This window comes from Seriola lalandi, unplaced genomic scaffold, assembly GCF_002814215.2.
Source record: "Seriola lalandi dorsalis isolate HSWRI2012SDOR001 ecotype SW California unplaced genomic scaffold, Sedor1 jcf7180002054689, whole genome shotgun sequence".
Taxonomy (NCBI): Eukaryota; Metazoa; Chordata; class Actinopteri; order Carangiformes; family Carangidae; genus Seriola; species Seriola lalandi.
In genome coordinates, this window is record NW_019525242.1 from 371,249 (window position 1) to 392,584 (window position 21,336).

The following is a 21,336-nucleotide window of genomic DNA, read 5'->3' on the forward strand; positions in this document are numbered from 1 at the left end:
GTTTGACTTTTATTAAAGTTTGTTTATTCTATGTTAAGTTAAATCTCACACACACACACACACACACACACACACACACACACACACACATCGTTCAATCCACATTCCTTCATTTACAACGTGTACTAATGTGTTTTATTAGCCTTTTACAATACAATGAAATCAAGCGGTGAAATATAAATACTGACAGATAATGATACAGTATTGAGCTCTGTCTTCACTGTCTTGTCTCGCTGTCCTCCTCTCTTTGCTCATCCTCTTCAACGACTCCTTCTGCTACTTTCGTGGCTTTTCCCTCTTCCTCCACCTCTGCTGCTCTCTCATCCAATGTCCCCTGCAAAGCCTCCTTCAGGGTCAGGCCAACAGCTTCAGAGTCTCTCACCACCCCCTGCTCCACCGACACCTCCGGGTGGTGTCTATGCAAATGCTTCACCACCTGGAACTTCTGTTTGGCTCTGTAGGAGCAGTGGCGGCAGCAGAAAGGTTGCTGCCTGGTGTGCGAGAGGTAGTGATGTCTGAGACCTGCCGGCCACCGGAAGGCCTTGTTGCACAACCCGCACGTGTACGGCCGGTCGTCGCTGTGCTGCCGCTGGTGGGTCTTCAGGATGAAACTGGTCTTGAAAGCTTTGCCGCATTTTTCACAGACGTAAGGGCGCATGTCGCAGTGCTGTGTGTCCCGGTGGACACGCAGGGTGTCCGCTCTGTTGGTGCGATAGTCACACTCGTCACAGGCATATGGTTTCTCTCCTGCAGACAACAAACACATGTTTTTTTTATTAACACTAATCTGTAAACTACCTTAAATTCAGGTGACCATTTTAAAAATTATGCGAAAAATATGTGAGCAAAGATATTATGTGTCACTAGTTTTTGTGGTTGCAACTTCCTTGATAATTCATGCTTTGTGCAGCACATTGTGCTTCCATCTGGAAGGAATTGTGCTGTATAAATAAAGTTTTGCTTGTTTAGCAGTAAAAATGATTAACATAAATAGTAACATGAAAGCAGATTCTGCAGAAAGGAAGACACAAAAAGGTGAAACAAAATCACTGTTCAAGTACCGATTTACTATTATCATCAACTTTTATCTGCAGCTGATACCTGTGTGCTTGGTCATGTGGTACTTCAGCTGAGTCGCCCACTTGCACTTGTAGCCGCACTCTGGACACAGGTACTTCTTCTCTTCTTGGTGAACCCTCATATGAAGCTGTAGTAGAAATGATTACAAAACAAAGAAAAATAAAACAACACTTATCACTGTCATTGTGCTTTGGTTTCTGGATTCCAGTCAATGTCATATTTTACTGCCCCAAAGCAGGAGAAAACTTTGCACATGTATTCTGTGAGGCAGCTGCGTAGGAACAGGATGTGGGATCCAAAGTGGCAATCGAAAAATCCCGCAGACTGTCTGACTTGCAACAAACACTTTATTAACTGTTTTTGTTGTGAGACCGAAATGTCGCAATAAACTGTTGGCTGCAGGTCAGACACTGTGCAGGATTTTTTTGATTGCCATATTTTACTGCCCCACACAAACAGAGAAACCACACAAACAGGGAAGTTGAGTAAGAAGGGTTTCCGGTGGACCAACTGCACAGCGGATGGAAAGGTTGTAATGTCTATGCCTGTAGGAAAATATCTACAAACAAAATCCACTGTGTCATCTTTTCTTTCCATTGTAACTAGTTTGTTTAAAAAATAAATGGGGTAATGAGTAAGAATTGGCCATCTGTTGGGTTCATACTTCAAACAAATAGGGCACAGTGCATTACCAGAAAGTTGATGTGTATCATAAGAAGCAAGTAAATTTGCTCTTTGGTTCATTTGTCCTCCCCCCTCTTCCCCTGTGCCACAGTCGGACGGTCGCATGTTTTTACAGACCCTTTCGGTTTCTTCATCTGTGTACCTATCAACTGTGGTGAGCAAGAAAGAAGGACTGGACTCACTGGCCATACACCACCACTCACCCTCATGTTGAGTTAATGTAAATCTAACCTCAGATAAAGTCAGCTGTTGGCACGTTGCCAAACCTGCTGGATTGGCAAATGATGTTTTCCACACAGGTTTACCTCACAATCTGATTAAGTGACTGGTAGGCTGTTTTCTTCCATTACTGTTAGACTGATGATGATTTCACTCAGTCAGAGAGACAGGGAAGATGTCCAGCAGTGGGGTGGCAGGAGTAGAGGACGAGCCACAGGGGAGAGGGAAAACTGCCAGAGCGGCAGCATCAATATTGTAGTGATTATATACAATTACTAGTTTATTATCATATTAGTGACCATTATAATGCGTCTGTGAGTCTGAATGAGACATTAATGTGGTACTTTGTCTTGCAAGAGTCAATCTTATTCAACATGATGCTCCCCTTCATCTTCCTGCTGATGAGACAAACAGTAATTAGGGATGAATCACTAAATTAAAAGGATTCTTGAGTTGTCCCTGAACCCATTAAAAGCTTATCTCACCGAAAAATACACACTCTCTCCTGTGAGGAAAGACAAACAGAACTAACTGCATCATATTCCATCTAAAACAGCCTTTTTAAGGAAGCGTGTTTGAGGGTTTATCTTACAAATAATGATCATCCTATAAACTTTGAGCTTACCTTCAACCTAGATGGATCCGTGCAGGTGTAACTGCACTGCTCACAGCTGTAAGGCTTCTCCCCGGTGTGTATGCGAATGTGCCATGTGATCTTCTGCTTGTTGCGGGTTGAATACTCGCAGTCTGTGCATTTGTACAGACGCTTGCCCCCATGTGAGCGAAGATGCTGCTCTAACACCAGCTGATGCCGACAGGCAAACTGACAAATGCTACAGTTAAGAGGCTTGTCCTCCAAAGGCCCCTCCTCGTGTTCATTCAGAAGGTGTTGAGCTAACAGCTGCCTCGTTTTAGCAGCGAAGCAGCACAGCTGGCACGGATGTGCTAGGTGGGTTCTCTGATGAACCTCCAGGCTTTCCTTTGTCTCAAAAGACTCCTGGCAGGTGGCGCACTTCACCTGACGGTGCTTGCTTTGTTGGTGGGCCTTCAGCGTGACCTCGCTGCTGCATGTGTAGTCACACTGCTTGCATGAGAAACAGACCTGGAGGTGGTGCTTACGTTTACAGTGATTTCTTAATGCAATTTCTGAACTAAAGGGAGCATCACAATGAGTGCAAGCGTGCTCCAACTCCCCCGTGTGGCATCTGAGGTTGTGCCGCCTCACATCATCAAGCGTGTAGCCACAGAAGTCACACAGTGAGCAGAAGTGTGTGGGCTGTTTGTCGTGGATGCGCATCTTGTGCTGACGCAGTTTGGTCACAGCCCCAAAGGTTTTGTCGCACACATCACACTTGTGACGGCCGAGTCCTGTGTGCAGAGACTCGTGCTCTTCCAGTCGATAGCGCCTCGTGGTGGCAAAGGGACAGTATCGACACCGGTGAGGCCTGACACCATTGTGTTTGAGTGCGACATGTTGTGTCATGCATCGCTGTTGCTTACAGGTGAAAGCACAGTGCTGGCAATGCAAATGTTTAGGTTTAACAACATTAAACTTCTTTTTTTTCTGAACAGAGAGAATGTGACGGGTCAAAGAAATTTTAGATCTGTCTACAGATGACTGGACTTCATCTGGCTTCATGCAGCCTCTCTTTTTATGGCTGTCTAGTGCTGTCTTCTGATTGGACTGAAATCCACAGCTTGGACAGGAGAACACTTGATGTCTCTTCTTAGTTCTTCCACTGTCCTCATCCACCGAGTCCTCTTTTTCTCTCACTGCCTCATTATCACACTCATCATCCTCTGAAAGGATCCGACTCTCTCTTTTCCCAAACTTTTTTTGGCAGGTTGAGAGGTGCCGTTCAACTGTTGCAAGCTTGACTGATGAAAAGTTGCACAACTTGCATTTAAATTTCCCATCTTTTTTAGTGTAAAGGGACTTTTTCTGCAACGATAAACCTCTGTCTTTGTTGCGTGAAGCTAACTGTTTCTTCACAAGCTTCACTTTCAAAGGTTTATTTATCTGATGTTCTGTTCCAGTGGATGTAGGGGCATTATCATCAAAGCCTTCGCTGATTGTTAAATGAGATGCACATACTTCGTCTTCTTGCTGATGAAATTCCTGATTATTTGAGTCCGTGGAAATCTTATTTTGCGAAGACAGAAACTCTGTCTGATTAGAATTTCTTCCCTCAGTCAGTTTTTCTGATCCCTCCTTACCCTGACTAGAGCTCTCCTCTGTAGCGAGACATACATTTGAAATTCCTACAAATGTCCTTGTTTTTCGGGGTAATGCTGGGCACTTCTTTGCGAGGTGACTATCAAGGCCTCGCCTCTGTTTGAACTTTGCGCCGCAGGCCTGGCACTTGTGTTCCTTCATCTTTCCACGGCACAGAGTCTGGCGGTGGTGCTTCAAAGCCGTCTCCTCGAAGGTTACATAAGAGCACTTGTCACAGCGATAAACTGCGTCTTTAGTCGGCACCACGAGCATCTGCACCCGTCCCTCCAAAAGCATGGCGTCTGCCTGGTCCTTGTCGTGCTTCTTCATAGCTTTCCGACGGACTTCAGAGTCTAATGGCTGATTTTGCTCAGGTGGTAAAACTGAGCCGGTTGCTTCATCATCACTCTGAGCCTGAGGTGTTTGGCGCCTCTCAGGCTCAACTGGTTGACTGGTTGAATTATTCAGAGGCTTATAGCTGTCATCTAAGTCACTTAGTTCCCACTCTTCATGGGCCATCGCTACATTATCTTCCTCTGACGAACTTGCAGATGAAGAGGAGTCTGCCTTTTCTTTAGAGGTACCAGAGGTGGATGTCCTTGGAGTTGGATTTGGAGAGTTTTCCTCCACATTTTGCAACGAGGGCGTTTGAAAATCATTGGTGGATAGTGTAGTCAAAATAAGAGTACAGTACTCCTCTTGACTGTTGACAGAAGGAGGACTGTGACCAACCTCTTCAGAAACAACATCAAAAACATTTACGGCATCTACAGTCTGTGATCCAGGCACAGTCTCTTTGCTCGCACTGTGATCTCCTGCACCAGGAAGACCAGACTGCTCTCTCTGCTGAGATGCTGGATGTCCCTGAGTGGATTGATCAGAGAGCTCAGGAGCTGTTGAACGCTTATTGTAAAAATCCTGCGAGACCTCCGTTGAGTTCCTCTCCTTCTCCTTTGCAGCGTAGTTCTCCAGCCATGCTTTGTCCCCAGGCACATACCCGTGAGCTTTCCTCTTGTGCAGGAAGAGGCTGATGCTACTGAACGACGAATAGAAACAAAGGGCACAGCGAAACTCTTTCAGCTTGGTGTGTTTGCAGTTCTCATGGTTCTGAAGTGCTTGTCGGTAGCAGGTGGTGTATGTGCAGTATTTGCACTTAAAGACGGACGGCTGTTTTTCCTCTCCAGAGTGTTTGGCCAACATGTGATTGCGAAGCTCATATTTGCGCTTGCAGGCATAAGCGCAGATCTCACACATGAGTGATTTGGCCTGATGTCGTAGTTTGTGGCTATTTAGCTGATCCATGCGGTGACAACGATAGGGGCACTGATCACACTGATACCTAGGAGAGGAGACAGGAAGTTTAGCAGTAACAACAATAGTGTAGACAGAAAGCTGCACTATATTCTAGGAGTCTACAAAAAGCTAATACAGCTAATAATGAGTTGAGGCAGAAAAAGCTGCAACATCATAGAATTGTTTCTCTTTCTACCATTGTTTTCGTTATTTCACATTCTTTCCCTGCTGTTTGTGCTCTTAACTTTTAAAGGATATGGACTGACAACACTCTAAAAGAACACAACATGCACAGGGTCGCCATCCTCTATATTGTATATTATAGTATAGTTAAAACCAAGTATGTTCATAGCATCACAGATTGAACCAAAGTAACAGGAAGGTCAGAGAGACGTCAATGAGTCAAGAGACGCTTCCACAGTCCTAAGAAAAGCTCTAATCTAATTAAGTGAAACCACCTTTGTGGGTGTAGCAAGGGCATGTAGAGGCTTTCAGCTAAATTGAATTAGACTGAAATATGCAGGACATGGTTGAAAAAACATCATCATGTCTGACAGATCTGTTCGTACACAGCAGTGATAAATACAAGATACAAATATACACAGAAATATCTACCTGAGGTCTCCAGCATGTTTCCTCATGTGGACGTTCAGATAGTGCTTCCATTTAGTGACGTATCCACATTCAGCGCACATGAAGTTTTTGTCGTCTGAGTGAGTGAGCATATGTTTAGAGAGGTAGGACTCATCTCTGCACCTGAAATCACACAGGCTGCACTTGTGGGGCTTCTCACCTTTTAGAAAGAAAAAAAAAAAGAAAAAGAAATTGGGAGATGTGATGTGTAGCACAGTAGTAGTACAGTTACCCAAGCAACTAAATGTGATGAAAAAATCTTTACAATAATCAAACGGCTCCATCCTCACCACTGTGCATCAGCATGTGTCTCTTCAAGCCACGTTTATGTGAGGTGACGTAGCTGCACTGAGAACAGCGATGGATCTTCTCGTTGGCGTGCAGAAGTCCGATGTGCTGCTCAAACTCCACGGGGTTAAACGTGACGAAGGAGCAGAAGTCACAGCAGAGCTTGTCGTCCCCTCGGTGACCGTGCCGCTGGTGCTGCAGGAACACAGTTTTATTGGAGCAAGAAAAATCACACTGCGAGCAGTGGTAGGCGAGGTGTGTCCGATAGTGAGCCTCCATGTCCGTTTCTTTTTGAAAAATGGCTCCACAGGCATGATGGCGACATTCTACTGCCTTGATCCCATGAACTTCAACAGTGTGTCTGAGAAGTTCTTTGCGTAAAGAGCTCTGGAAAGAACAAGCCTCTTGGAAGCAGGCCACTGGCTTGCTGTCTGGTGGGATGTTGTGCATCTTCATGTGAGCCTTAAGTGTCCTGCTTTGGCGAAAGCTTTGACCACAGGTGGGGCAAGGATAGCTGTTACTGTTTAGGCCATCTTCCGCCTCGTCGGCATGCATGCTGACAAGGTGCCGACGGACTGCGTTCCTCTCCACAGCAGAATATTCACACAGGTGGCAGCGGTGGAGCTTCTCCCCCGCCTCACGGAGCCTGTGTATGCGTAGCTTGCTCTTGCTGGTGAAGTAACGCTTGCAGGTGGGACACTGGAGATTGGGGTCAGGGAAATGTAGATGGAGGTGCTCCTGCAGGTGGGACCGCATCTTGAAGCAGCGTCGACATGTGGGGCAGGTGTGGGTGCGATAGATGTGCTCAGCGCCCTCTTCAAGGTACTCTAATGAACGAGAACATATGACATGAATTTTGCACATTAGAAACATTTAAATAATAAAGCATATTTTGTCTTTGTTGCAGTGTTTTGTCCTCTGGTGTTTCCTGGTGCTGTCAGGCTCTTCAGTCAACACTGTTGTAAGTAAACCAAAAGAGCTACTGTACTGTAATGCCACTGGCCTTTTTCGCTGGAGACATGTTGACATGTCACAGCAAGATAGGCACACTAAACAATATGTCTCGTTGTCCCTGAGAGTAAAATCATTAATATGGGATATTCACTGTCGCCTTCAATATAATGTTTGTATGTCTGACTGATATGTTCTTATAAACCACTTGTGTGTTTAAATGTCACTGACATATGGTGTCACTTCTCTATACTCTGCAGATTGGTGTACCTACCTTTGGATTTTAGTGGAGCAGTGTCGCTATCGACTGCCTTTCTCACTCTTTTACTATTGTGCCCTTCCCTCTGAGGCTGTTCCCTGTGCCCATCTTCTGGTGATGATGATGTATAAACCGGGTTGGATTTCACTTTTCTTTTTGGCCTGCTGGACACCTGAGGCTGATGGCCTCCAGTAGTGCATACAGTTGTGGACGCAGTCTTATTCCCTGTAAACAGATATGCCAACATTTCAATGTTACATCAACTTATTATGAGCGACAGAGCAGTACTCCATGGGAGAATAAGAATAAGACCATCAGACCATGTGTGGATGTCATGTGGGCTTGACATTCCTGATGGTCAGTGCAGGGGAGCAGGCCTTCAGGGTCGTGTCCACTGTGAGTGGTTTTGAAGTGGTGTGTCAGAGCACCTGGCTTGGAAAAGACCTCATCGCACTGAGAGCATTTGTAGTTGCCCAGCTGTCCTTTACTGGATGGAGCAATCAGTCTCTTTAAACAGGGGTGAGACACAAACATGTCACTGTCTGTGAAACTCTCTCCACATTTTTCACACGGATGAGGTTTGTCTGTCTCCATTGTGTCTGAAAAAAACAGAGCATTTGAACAAAGCTTTAAAAATGGCATGTCAGACATTTGTGATATATGCTCATATTTGTTCATATTCAATAAAATTTTGAGTGCACTAGTTCAATACAATATATATACATTATACAGAATAAGTTATTATTCACATAGGTTTCAACTGTTTGAGTGTTGGCCGTAACTATATTACCAATTTTAACCAACTTTTTTTTGTTCCATAATAAAGGAAAAGCACAACAGTCCTGTGATGACTGTAAATATATTGTAACCATATAATAATGACGTGTAATATTATACAGATTTAACAACACATATCTAGCACAGTAACACAAACAGGCTTCCCTCCATTTCCATATATTCTGTTACTAACAACAAACAGAATTTCGACCTACTGCCCAGGTTTACGCAGTGCTTCGTAGCTGAAAACCAGACCATCAACGTTTATCAGTTTCGCGGTATGGCTGGCATATTCAGCTCGTGTAAACCGCCGTTAATGCTTGTTACAATTATTTTACATAGAGTGTTAGTATCAGAAGTTACACTTACTTTTTTATGATAATATAAACTGGTATCTATGTAGTAACAACATCGCCGTTACCGCTGCCTAAGCTAACGTTAGCTTCCTTTCATTTTGGTCGCTAAATGTTCAAGTCTCAGTTCCTGCAAGCAATTAATTTAAACTGTTGCGGTTCTTACAGCAAAATTCACACACTACATTATTCACTAACACATTTATCTAACATTGTCATTAACTTAGCTTGCGGGCAAAATTATGTTAAGATAACATTTGAAGGGAAACGGAACTAATGTTTCTAGGCTGGCGAACAGTCGGAATGATATTCGTCGAACACAGGAAGAGTAGCAGAGGTCGCTCCCACTTCTGCACGAACCGATATCCATACATTACACACATGGGGATTGTTGTTGGATGAACAGTGCTGTGTACAACGAAACTGTGTACATTGGGAACTACAATGGTCACGGGCTTGCGGTATGAGATGAAGACAAGGAAGACAGGTCAGCGGGATATACATTATTTTAAATAATTAGAAATTAACACCAGCTGTCATTAAATTGCCTACCTGCATCCAATGACAGATACCATTCATCTCCGAACTATATCGACTGTCTGATCTGCTAATGAGTTTGAACTTGGTCTGTAGGTCTGTGCTCCTACAAAGTGTTATAACAACGATATAGAGTCAGATTCCAGTGTAGGAGTGTAGATATCAGCAACATGCCCCTGTCAGACTTCCTGGACGGCCTGAAGGATAACCCCTACTTTGGGGCTGGCTTCGGACTGGTCGGGGTTGGGACAGCGTTGGCAGTGGCCAGGAAAGGTGCCCAGGTGGGGATGATCTTCTTCCGCAGACACTACATGATCACTCTGGAGGTCCCCAGCAGGGACAAGAGCTACAACTGGCTGCTGAGCTGGATCACCAAGCACGCCAGGCACACTCAGCACCTGAGCGTGGAGACCTCTTACCTGGCACATGAGAGTGGACGGGTGCACACGCAGTTTGACTTCCACCCAAGCCCTGGGAACCACATCATCTGGTCAGAGGAATTCATTGGATATACTTTTAAGAAGCATGACATAAAAATATAGAGATAAAATCCTACATATATTAATCAGCTTGACAAATGCTGTTCTCTCTGTCATCAATACGACTTTTGACACTGTCAACCATTGTGCTCTGCAGGTATGGGAGGAAGTGGATCAGGGTGGAGAGGACCAGAGAGAAGCAGATGGTGGATCTGCACACTGGAACGCCATGGGAGTCCGTCACTTTCACTGCTTTAGGCAGAGACAGACAAATCTTCTTTAATATCTTGCAAGAAGGTACTGGTCTACAGTATATACCTGACAATATTCTTGTCATATGCAATATACTTAAATTATGTTGTTCCCCTTAGCCATTTCGTGGCTATTTAGTGAAGTTGTCCATCATGTTTTGTAGCAAGAGAACTGGCCCTGAAGCAGGAGGAGGGGCGGACAGTAATGTACACAGCCATGGGTGCTGAGTGGAGGCCCTTTGGATTTCCACGGCGACGCAGACCCCTCAGCTCTGTGGTCCTGGAGTCTGGTTTGGCCGAAAGGATTGTAGACGATGTGAAGGACTTTATTGGAAACCCCAAGTGGTACACAGACAGAGGTAAAGTATAACAAGACTCAAATCCATTCATGGAAGTTATCTTGGAGCATTTTAATTTTATGTTACCTGGTTATATAATTCATGTTTTGGTACTATGATAGTTAATATTATTCATAGATGCATTAGAGTGCACTTGAATGCACCAATCAAGAAGAGAAAGTAATAGTATTAGGCGTCAGTAACATGAAACAACATTGTAACATTGAAATAAACAAATGAATAAGAAATAAAGAAATCGGAAAGTCAAGCTTCACATCTGCAAGATGATTTTAATACAGTACTGGCATAAGCTGAAACCAGGGGCCGCCTGAAATATTGTGTATTGTTGAGTTCTTGGAAAATGGTGTCAGTGATGTAACCTATGCAATCTGTAGCTAATCAGCCAGGATGTGCAAAACCACAGCAACTATATGTCCTATGATACAGTAAGTTTAATTATTTGTTAAATTGCCTGTTTTGAAAAGCGCAGTGTGGTAACATTTTCAGCTTCCAGTGATTCTGTGATGTTCATCTGCATGACAGTGATAATGTTTTTTTTTTTCTTTGTCTTTGCAGGCATCCCCTACAGAAGAGGATATCTGCTCTATGGACCCCCAGGATGCGGTAAAAGTAGCTTTATGTGAGTGTGCTGTTGCTTAAAAAGTGAAAGGTGGACTAAATCACGTAGATATCTTTTACTTTCCCTTTTTTTGTCCGTATGTTCTGTACGTCTTCATCTCCTGTTGTTTGTGTTTCAGCACGGCGCTGGCAGGCGAGCTGGGCTACAGCATATGTCTGATGAGTCTGAGTGACCGAACCCTTTCTGATGACCGTCTGAACCACCTCCTCAGCGTGGCACCGCAGCAAAGCATCATACTGTTGGAGGATGTAGATGCAGCCTTTGTCAGCCGAGATTTGCTTCCCACAGAGAGTAAGTAGAAGAAGAAAGGTGGTTTTGGCTTTGTTGTAGAAGCTAACTGCAACAATTAGTTATTGTTGTTATTAATTTGATGAGAAATTTAAATTTTTCTTTATTTTGAACCATCAGATATTTTCAGTCATGCATCAACAAGTTAAAATTCTCCACTGAGCTACCCTGTAAAGCTGTGGCTGCTCAGACAGACATTGTCTTTTGTCTTTCCCTCACAGACCCTCTGGCCTACCAGGGAATGGGAAGACTGACCTTCAGTGGTCTCCTAAACTCTCTGGATGGAGTGGCTTCATCTGAGGCCAGAATAGTTTTTATGACCACCAACTTCATTGACAGGTACATTTAAGGACGTTTATAAAGAAAGCACTTACAGGAAACGTTGTTGCACATCACCAAACTTTGCAGTTCTCCTCAGCTCTATGAAGCTTTGTGTCTATCCTGGGACCTTGTTTTGATTTTCTAGTCTCAGACCCTGTCATCATCTCCACTCAGAGAAGGCAGCTGTTTTCAGTTAAAAAGAAAAAAGCTCTGATAAACCCATTGTAGACTACCTGCCCCAAAGATAGAAACCTCCTGTAGTGCAGCATTTATTTTTCTCAAGAGCTGATGGAGACAAATAGAGCAAATATTGGAATTACATGATTGGTAAAGTCTGCTGGTTGTGTAAACAAACAAAGGTTTACCATAAAAACTTAATAAGGAGATAATATAAGTGTTGTGTTTTGAGCTGCTGTTCCAAGTGGCCAAAAATCAAATACTGCAGCTTTAAAATATTTCAACTAATTTAAAGTAAAAATAAAAAACAAACATGCAACAAAATAACAACAATGAAAAAGTTATTAATAGTTATTGTAATAGGTTTATATATTTTTTAAGACCCCCTCCAATGAAAACCAAGTTTTTAACCCTGTCATCATCCATATGATGTTTTTTATATAATGCAAGAGATATCATGAGTGAAATAATCAGTAAACACCATGACTGAGTGTTTCCGCCACAGTGTCATAAAAACAGATTCAGACATGTGTTTCTAGACTCTATAGAGTTTTTCTTTTTCTCACTTTTTATGTGGGTAAACCATGTGAAACAAAATATTAATCATAGCAGAGTATTTTGACAAAGTTCAAGTGTCTGGAGGGGAACTAAAATGCACATTACAACCCAAGCTATGGCTACCTAGTTCCTTGATATTTCACTGGTGAGTTTTACGTGCATTAAGAAGTATTTTCAGTGACATTGATTCCCAGCTCTCTGCACACAGGTTAGACGCAGCGCTGATCCGGCCCGGCCGTGTGGATCTGAAGCAGTACATTGGCCACTGCACACACTGGCAGCTCACCCAGATGTTCTGGCGGTTTTACCCTGAGGAACCTGCTTCGGAGGGAGAGCGGTTTGCGGAGCGTGCGTTAGCCGCTCACTCTGAGATCAGTGCTGCTCAGGTACAAGGACACTTTCTGCTGCACAAAATGGACCCTGCAGGATCTATAGACAATGTTGCCCAAATAAAAGGATGATAGGACTGGAAGATGTCTGGAGGCTGATTACTGAATAAAGAGAGATATGAGAAACACGAGTAACTTGTTTTTACATCTCCACTTGAGGGACAGTATTACAAAGACAAATATGCTTTGATCCCACAGACTATCTGCAGTCTGTGATTGGTACCAAAAAGCTTTCTGCTGTGTTGAAGCAAAAGTTTCAGGCTCTTTAGATGCTCATATTCACGCTGCCCAATGACCTGCGCTGCAGTAAAGTTAAAAGAACTTTATTTATCCTAGAAAAAAATGTTTTCACAGACACAGATTTGATTGCAGGTTTTTTAATAGACAGACTAGCATGTGACACTGATTATTTCTCACCATTAAGTCAAATTCTTAAATGATGTAGTCAAATGACACTTCAGCTGCTTTCATCTTTCACACTTGCTTTCAGTGCTTACACACCATCTAACATTTCAGCACTTCCATTTCCATTATGAGTGTTTCTACTATTAAATGTTTCAACTGCAAAACTTGAGCAGCAAACACATGGCTCTCCTGGATGTGCACTGTGGGAGTATCGCTCACGTTTACATTAGAAGCAGATAAACTTTATTTATATAGCACTTTTAAAAACAAGGTACAATATGCTTTCAAAGAAGAAGTTTGTTCCAGCCTAAAAAGTTATATAATCGAGAGAAAGCCAAAGTAAACAAATGTGTTTTAAGATGAGAGAAATTAATAGTGCAGTTCAATCTCGTCATGTTTTAGCATCATGCATCTCAAAGTCTACAATCTCGTGTTAGGATTTACAAGAAAATACAGTTTAAATGAAAGAACATTTTACGTCTATATTATTTGACTTCTGCAGTTTTCTGCTCACTGTAGTTACCCAGCAAACTAAATATGGCTTCTTCAGATATTTCATTTTGCATTACACATGTATGAGTTGAATGGCTTTTGGACCTGGCAGGTCCTGGTTGATCCTTGAGAGGGGGGCTGGAAGGGTTAAATGTTTTGTGAGACATGGCCCCGCCTCGCTCAGCTAGTCTCTTGACTGTAAAGGGATCCCGTAGTATTTGCCATTCTCCCCTCAGCATGGCTGCGTGGCTGTCCCGGAGTAAAATACAGAGGAATGGAAGCTGGCGGCTGCCTTGTCTTATTGCTGTGGCCCGTGTCTACTCCAGGGGAGCTTCCTCTGCCACCGCCTTCCAGGACAAACCTCGTGGAGTGGAGGACCTGCCTCATGTCAGCCCCTTGGAGCTGATTTACAGAATGGTGTTTCAGGGTTTCTACAACCGTATTCATGAGTTACAGGTACGCCAGGCTGCTGTACACTGCTCTGCATGGTCTGTGGATGACACTGATGTATACAGGGATGGGATGCATATATTTTGATGCATTCCAGAAATTCCTGACATAACATGACTGCTCTGGTTGTGTAGTTTGATAATTTATTGCAGGTTTCAAAAAGGGTATATTTTGATTCTGATGTTCTGAGTGCATTCTCCCCCAGTGACAATGCATAATAGAAACATTCAGGCAGGTTGCATTACCTTTGTTCCCATAGTAACCCCCATATCACTCTCACAGAGGAGAGGATTGTTAGCCCTTTTCTACAGGAGTACTGTCTGTGAGGTAAACACATGCTCACATGCTCTGCTCTCTGGCTTTAAAAATGTGCAATGCATTTTCTTGTCAAACAACACAATGCACTCGATTGATGGGACAGATATTCTGACTTTGTTGATATTAACAGAAATTTAAATTATTTTTATATTTCTTATTGCGTCATGCGTGATAGGATTGCTTAAACTCAAGTTTTTCTGTTAAGTCGTCTGTCTTGGGTTCACTCTCAGATCTATGAGAAGCAGCTGTATGGGCCCATATACAGAGACGGACTGAAGTCGGTGTCCGTGAACACTCCAAAGCTGCTGGAGGAAATCATGAGGAACGACGAGAAGTTCCCCTGCCGAGGAGACATGTCTGTGTGGAAAGATTATCGTGACATGAAAGGAATCGGCTATGGGCCTTTCACTGAGTAAGACTGCCATATACTGTATGACTTTCACAGCAATGCTCCCTTTCCTCACAAGCTCCGTCACATGTCTAAACAGTACCTTATAAAACATGTAATATTTGTGCTTTCCAGGGCAAAGTGCTGTCATGTGATTAGGATGGACTGACTGTGACCAGTTTGTATGAGACTCAGGCTTGAAGGTTCAAAGGTTTAAATCCCCAACAGTCTTAGCCTACAGCTTTGAGTTAAGTGAACAAATAATAGTTAAATTAATGAAATGATCTACCTGAGGTCAACTCAGTGTTGTAGGGAATGAAAGTCTGCTTCAGGACTTAATGCTAATATAAGATGTTAATAATCTATTCAGCAAATGCTCAGCAAGAAAGTAAATAGGCATATTTCTTAAGATGTGATACTGTTTCTTTAAAATCTTGAATATGGATATCTTTCTGAGCTTCACAAAACAGTATTGGTTTGACTATTTAGGGAACATTCATTTACTTAACTCTTAACTTGTTAGATATGAGAAGTGACTAACTGATGGAGGTTTTGGCTGTGTGGTTTTTGATTGATATTTTGGTTTATTTTGGAAATTAATCACATTTCTTGATCATTTATCACTACATTTTTCACCCTCCATTAGTCAATTCAAATGCATTTTCTTTTTTTAAAGTTATTTTTGGGGCATTTTGTGCCCTTATTCGATAGAGACAGTAGAGACAGACAGAAAATCCAGCAGAGAGTATGGAAAAGACAAGTAGCAAATGGTCCAGCCTGCCTTAATCAACCCAGGAGCTTGCTGCTCAGGGCATTTGAGTCTATGTGATATGTGCCCTATGCCATCAAGTCACCCAGTTCAACTGCATTTGAATCACCTCCATTGTTATCAGTTAATCTTTGTTTCTTCCCTTCCTCATAGTTTGGTAAACTATGTTAACACTTAGCTCTCCTGTCCAAATCCAAGCTCAAGCTAAGAAGCGGTTCAAAGTTTATGTGCTCAAACGATAAACCAGATGAACAAACTGTATTTTTTTCCCGATAAACAAACTGCAGTGACACACATCCTACTTCTGGAACTTTTAACTGAATGCCTTGAAGGATAAACAATAAATAATATGCAAAATAGAAGGGAGATCATTATGGCCTAATGTAACCAGTTAAACAGGGTTTAACTTCATCTATGGTTGATATTGGCAAGGAACTGTTAAGTGGCAGCTTGCCTGATAGAAACCACATTTGATCAAGACTTCCAGCCAGGTTATTAAAAAATAACCCTGGTTATGTGTCACCATCTTTGTTCTTGTGCTACTGTTTTAAGATGTTTAACTCCACTGCTTTATGTTTCTCCTGTGTCATCAGACCTGGGGTGGTGGCCATGGCCATGATAATGACATCATACTTCTGTCTGGCATTAAACATGAGTCCTATTGGACACAGAGGTTGGACTTACAGAGCAGAGCCTTTCTGAGGGGCTTTGATGTGGATCCAGAGATGTTTCTGAAAAGTGCTTGTATAGGGCGGGGCAGTGTTACCAGTCAGCTTCAGCCCTGCAGCTGGAAGATACTCATCTTGTGCTCAGTATTCACTGTGTGTTTTGACACTGTGTCTCACAACATGCTGTTTTCTGTTTTCGGCTTGTAGCATAAGCATGATAGAGGCCGCACAGTAAATCAAAGAAAAGCATCTCTTGCACTCAGCTTCAAGTCAGATGAAAATACTGGGGAACTGGTCGACCGCTCTGGTTGTCCCACCTCTGGTACTTCTGAGCATGACTGAGGCACCATCTCATTCAAGACAAATAAGCCGTCCCTTTAAAATGTCTTCTGTAAAGCCATGGTGAGAGAGGTTATTGAACAACGCAGTATGAATTACCTCTGCAGTGGTGCAGTGCAGGGAGCTCTACAATATCCAACAATAATGTCAGTGGCTCTTCACTCGTGCCTGACAGATTATTAGTGCAGCACAGACAGCGTCATGGATTTATCAGCACAATTATACTCCACAATTAAACTCCCTTGGGGATGTGCACATGGATAGCTGTGGACAGGTAGTTGTTCTCAGGGTCAGACTGAAACAATAATTAAACCTGGGAATTTGAGTCCATCGCAGGCTACGCTAATGCAAACCATCAGACGGCTAATTTTGTAGGCTATCAAATTGGAGGGTACATGGACGTCCACATAAAAAAAGCCACACTTAAATCTTCTAACGATGAAATTTAAGTCACACGGAACCTAACACATTATTCCAAAATCTCCCATAGGTGTTGGGTTGAGATTTAGAAACTGTGAGGGCCATTAGGTTGGTCAAGCCTTGTTGAGGCATTGAGGCTTTCAAGCCAACTGTGTTGAAAGTGTTCACTTCAGACATGTAGAAATATTACCATACACACCGTCTCCACATGTTCCTCCGTAACTTAAACATTTCAAATCATATCATATTTCCATGCTGGAGACAACAAGAACACACAAAGCAAATCATCACTGATTTTCATGATTCTTAAAGCATTCAGTGAACCCATGTTCCCTTGTTCCTTTAATATGTAACCCATCTGTATCTCATCCATGTGGACAGCAGGAAATGGGCTATAAATTTACATGACACAATATTCTTTAACAGTGTTGATGACAATGTGGCAGAGAGCTAATTTCTTTTTCCTGTGCATTGATGGCTACCAACAGCAACCACTTTTGACATTTGCATCGGAAACCATGGGTGAATACAGAAGGACCACCCGAATGGAAACCTAAACCATGACGAAACAAAAAACTGTGCCTCTGCTTCTGTTCCCAGGGAGGGGGACAAGTGGTACAACTTGAGGGTGATGCTGAACAAGCGTATGCTGCGCCCGAAGGACTCTGAACAGTATGGTGAGATTATCACTGACGTGGTTACAGACTTCACCAAGAGGATCCACTATCTATGCCAGTGCAGCCCAACAGGAGATCTGGTGACCAACATGGCCAACGAGCTCTATCTATTCTCACTGGAAGGTATATACAAAATCTAAAAGACAGTTAATGCTGCTTAGTGCACAGAGAATATTAAAATCTTCTGCACTGGTTAAAATGAGGGTAAAGGGTAAAATGATTCAAATCAAATGAAATGTGACTTTTTTGTTTTCTTGTATGGATGAATTAAATATTAAAATTAATTTTTGCCAACAGTTTTACACATATGTTCTTGATGATTTCTTTTTCTGAACCTAAATCTTAACCTTTGCCACTCAGGTATTGCCTCCATTCTGTTTGAGACAAGGCTTGGGTGTCTGGAGAAAGAAATTCCTGCAGGTACACATGACTTTATCAATGCCATAGCTCAGATGTTCATGAACAGCATGGCTGTGTTCGTACTGCCTAAATGGAGCCGTAATCTACTACCGTACTGGGGACGCTACATCGCTGGCTGGGATGGCATCTTCAGCTTCTGTGAGTTGTGTTTAGTAGTGGATTTTTGCAATCTTTACATGCATGCATCTTAAGTTAATAGCTAACCCTAACTCATCAGTGAACCGCACAGTAAGGTGATCCTTGTACCAACTAGCTACCAGCTAGCTTCACAAGGCTAATTCGTCCTATAACAAATAACAAGCTGCTGATTTTAGCGAGCTAATGCTTAAATCTTATCGTGATTTTCTTATATATTTGTTGTATGTGTTTGGGTAAAGATCATTAATTGAAGTTAATTTTTTAATGAACTGCTAAATTTAAGTTCTCCCTGCTGCAGAATGTGCTTTCTAGGCGGGAGCAGGTGGTGATGATGGTCACTTGATCATCTGAGTTTACAATACAAGAGGTTATAGTTTGCCCTCTGAGTAGCGCTGTTTCTTCAGGGCAAATTAAACTCTACAATGACTCGTATCAGAAAGTGACAAGACGGGGCTAGCTGGTTAGGAGTTCATTTTGTAACCCTTTAATTTACAGGGTGTTCATATAGTAATTATGTAGTAATGCAAAGAAATTACCAAGAAATAACAGTCAAGTAAATTCAGTATAATTACAAATTGTAGTAGTATTACTACTGGGAGTTACTGTAAAGAATTGGCCAGTTACAGAGTAAAATTGAAGCAGAATAAAGGGGTTGGTCTGTAATTATATGGGAACTAATTATAGTGAATAGTTTGGCAGGGTCTTCTCTGTATAGGCTACCATTAATACCTAAAACATTAATATCCCTTATTGCATTGTGAAGAAGCTGTTAGCAGGTAATACCAAGTCTCATATATTAGTTCAGTCACCATGTCAACATTGTTGTCGCCCAAAAAAACACAGCAGCCGAAAACTTTTACAATTCAAAATAGCATTTTAGTCTGAGGATTTGTTTTTAATAAAGATCAGTTTTAAGTCCATCATCATCTTCCAAACAGCAGCCAAACAAAGCTAGAGCTAAATATTTCTCTGAGATCGTCAGCAAACCTTCTCACAGACCTAAAACTCTATTTAGGGACAAAAGTTGCCCCGTACTGTTAGGGAGAAACTTATCGACGGTGGTCTTTCTATTGGTCCATTAACCATAAACAAGCAAACATGATTACACACGCCCAGGTGCTGGTCTCAGAACACCAAGCCACTTGTTACTGACCATCCAAGGTCTTCTGTTATCAATTGTGGCACCAGAAATAGCAGCAGGAACCACAGGAGGAGCTGCCTGAGCGTCTCCTCCTGTAAGATTTAATGCAGTAGATATGGCCCTGTGACCTATGGCCTCATATTGTCCTCTCACCCTGAGACATTCATTCTCATGGTGAACATATCGAAAATTCCTTTTCACGTATCTCCCACGATGTTGAAGCATCCTTGGACATCTGTGAGAAGGTTCTTCGTCACTTCTTTGCTGATGATTCACAGCTGTACCTCACACTAAAAACTAGGGATTCAAGGACATTTAAGGCAGGATGGCAAATAATTTCCTCCAGCTAATCAGTATACAAAAGAGTGGGTCCACACACTGTTAAACTCCCAAAAAATATTTTTATTCTCTTATTTAACAAAATAATGTTTCTCTGAGAGAGTTACAGGGGGGGACAGTCCTTTTGTAGTCGTCCTTGTGTCCAACGTTTACAGCAGCAGCTCAGGTGGTAAAAAGGACGAACATTAAATAATATTAATAATAGTTACATTACATGAATAAACAGGCATGCTCCTAGTATACACATTAGTATACATTACTGTCTCTACATTATGTTATATTCTACGTAATTTTCTCAGAAGCTCATACTCACGTTTTCTGTCCTCAGTAAACAGTAGCTCAAGTGTCAAGTGTGAGTAAGAGACAAAGAAAAAAATAATGGTAAGACGCACAAATTGTCCTTGAACTGCTAAATTAGTGACATTATATGAATATAAATAAACAGGCATGTAGTTAGTATACCTAATACTCCCCTTTTTCATCCACAGTTTACAGCAGCAGCTCAGGTGGTAAAAAGGAAGAACAATAAATAATGGTTAGTTATGACCTCCTCTGTTTTTATAGTAAAGACTATTCTAGATCAATGTTTCTTCCAGTCGGAAGCTCGTACTCACTTTTTTCTGTCCTCAGTGAACAGCAGCAGCTCAGGAGGCAGAGGAGGAGGAGAATAAATAATGGTTAGTGAAACTAATTATCAAGTAGATAATAACAATAACAATAAATATGCGTAATACAAGGATAAACAATAAACAGTCAGAAGCTGATACTCACCTTTTGTGCCCTCAGTCAGCTTGGATCGGATGTAGCTGATCCCAGCTGACATTGGGGCGAGGGTGGGGTTACACCCTGGACGGGTCGCCAGTGTATCACAGGGCTGACATATAGAGACAAACAACCATTTACACTCACATTCACACTTATGGGCAATTTAGAGATGCCAAATAACATAAATGTGCACGTTTGGAGTGTGGGAGGAGGCCGGACAACTTTTTAGCAACATGAATGCATTTTCAGACCTCTGAAGGAATGCATTCAGGTGGCATCCTAATCAAGGTTAGGCAGACTTTACCCAGACTGCCTTTGGGGAGCTTTCCTGGTCATTAGGTTCCCTGAGGTTTGCTCATATTTCATCAATGCAATCAATTGGCAAGCAAAGGTGGTGAGAAAGTAAAGTGCTTTGTCCTCTTGATTTGGGAGCTTTTTTTCCCCACTCTTCTTCTCCATCCCTGTGCAGTGCAGCGCTCTTCACCTGGGGAGGACTGCAGAAAGCCATGTGCTCCCTCCATGACACACGGTGTTGCCAGTCAATCCTTTTCTTGTGCCATTGATTAGCTTCACTGGGAGGACATGACAGCTGGCACACTGCACCAGCCATCCTAAAATAAGAGCATGGCCACAGTCATGGTCCAAAATGATTCATTACTTAAAGGAGGAATGTGGTCATACAATTTCATCACCAGCGCCTCAGTTTATCTCAGATTATAAAACAATGTGTGTGCAAAACACTGTGGCTCCCTGAAACATTTAATTGTAAACACATTTTTAGCATCGCTTGACAATGAGCTCGCCACTCTGCTCGTGTTACCTTGAATCTGGATTCAGAGTCCACCAACGAGAGCCAAAGCCTTTTAATAAGGTCGCG

General features: G+C 42.4%; 3 protein-coding genes across 4 annotated transcripts in view; 2 read left to right on the forward strand and 1 right to left on the reverse strand.

Annotated features, from left to right (window-relative positions):
* Position 1: 1 nt before the first annotated feature.
* znf142 (zinc finger protein 142) lies at positions 2–9,024 on the reverse strand. Its single transcript, XM_023423074.2, has 8 exons — positions 8,769–9,024; positions 7,943–8,221; positions 7,638–7,847; positions 6,415–7,239; positions 6,107–6,284; positions 2,609–5,537; positions 1,102–1,207; positions 2–747 (listed from the first exon to the last, which is right to left on the reverse strand). Exons 2-8 carry the CDS (start codon positions 8,214–8,216, stop codon positions 218–220), a joined length of 5,052 nt encoding a protein of 1,683 aa, XP_023278842.2. The 5' UTR covers positions 8,217–8,221; positions 8,769–9,024; the 3' UTR covers positions 2–217.
* A 32-nt stretch (positions 9,025–9,056) lies between these two features.
* On the forward strand, positions 9,057–12,856 carry bcs1l (BCS1 ubiquinol-cytochrome c reductase complex chaperone). Of its 2 annotated transcripts, XM_087178492.1 has the most exons (8): positions 9,057–9,239; positions 9,386–9,779; positions 9,926–10,065; positions 10,184–10,378; positions 10,934–10,997; positions 11,116–11,288; positions 11,507–11,624; positions 12,550–12,856. In XM_087178492.1, exons 2-8 carry the CDS (start codon positions 9,460–9,462, stop codon positions 12,800–12,802), a joined length of 1,263 nt encoding a protein of 420 aa, XP_087034618.1. In that variant the 5' UTR covers positions 9,057–9,239; positions 9,386–9,459; the 3' UTR covers positions 12,803–12,856. The 2 variants fall into 2 exon arrangements, with proteins under 2 accessions (XP_087034618.1, XP_023278948.1); XM_023423180.2 differs by having other exon boundaries at positions 9,057–9,779.
* Positions 12,857–13,829: 973 nt separating this feature from the next.
* Positions 13,830–21,336, forward strand: part of LOC111667407 (sterol 26-hydroxylase, mitochondrial) — a 12,993-nt gene continuing 5,486 nt past the window's right edge. Inside the window, exons 1-4 of the mRNA XM_023423070.2 lie at positions 13,830–14,083; positions 14,626–14,807; positions 17,580–17,779; positions 18,017–18,214. Coding sequence (XP_023278838.1) covers positions 13,865–14,083; positions 14,626–14,807; positions 17,580–17,779; positions 18,017–18,214 — 799 coding nt within the window. The 5' untranslated portion in view covers positions 13,830–13,864. The remainder of the gene's footprint in view (positions 14,084–14,625; positions 14,808–17,579; positions 17,780–18,016; positions 18,215–21,336) is intronic.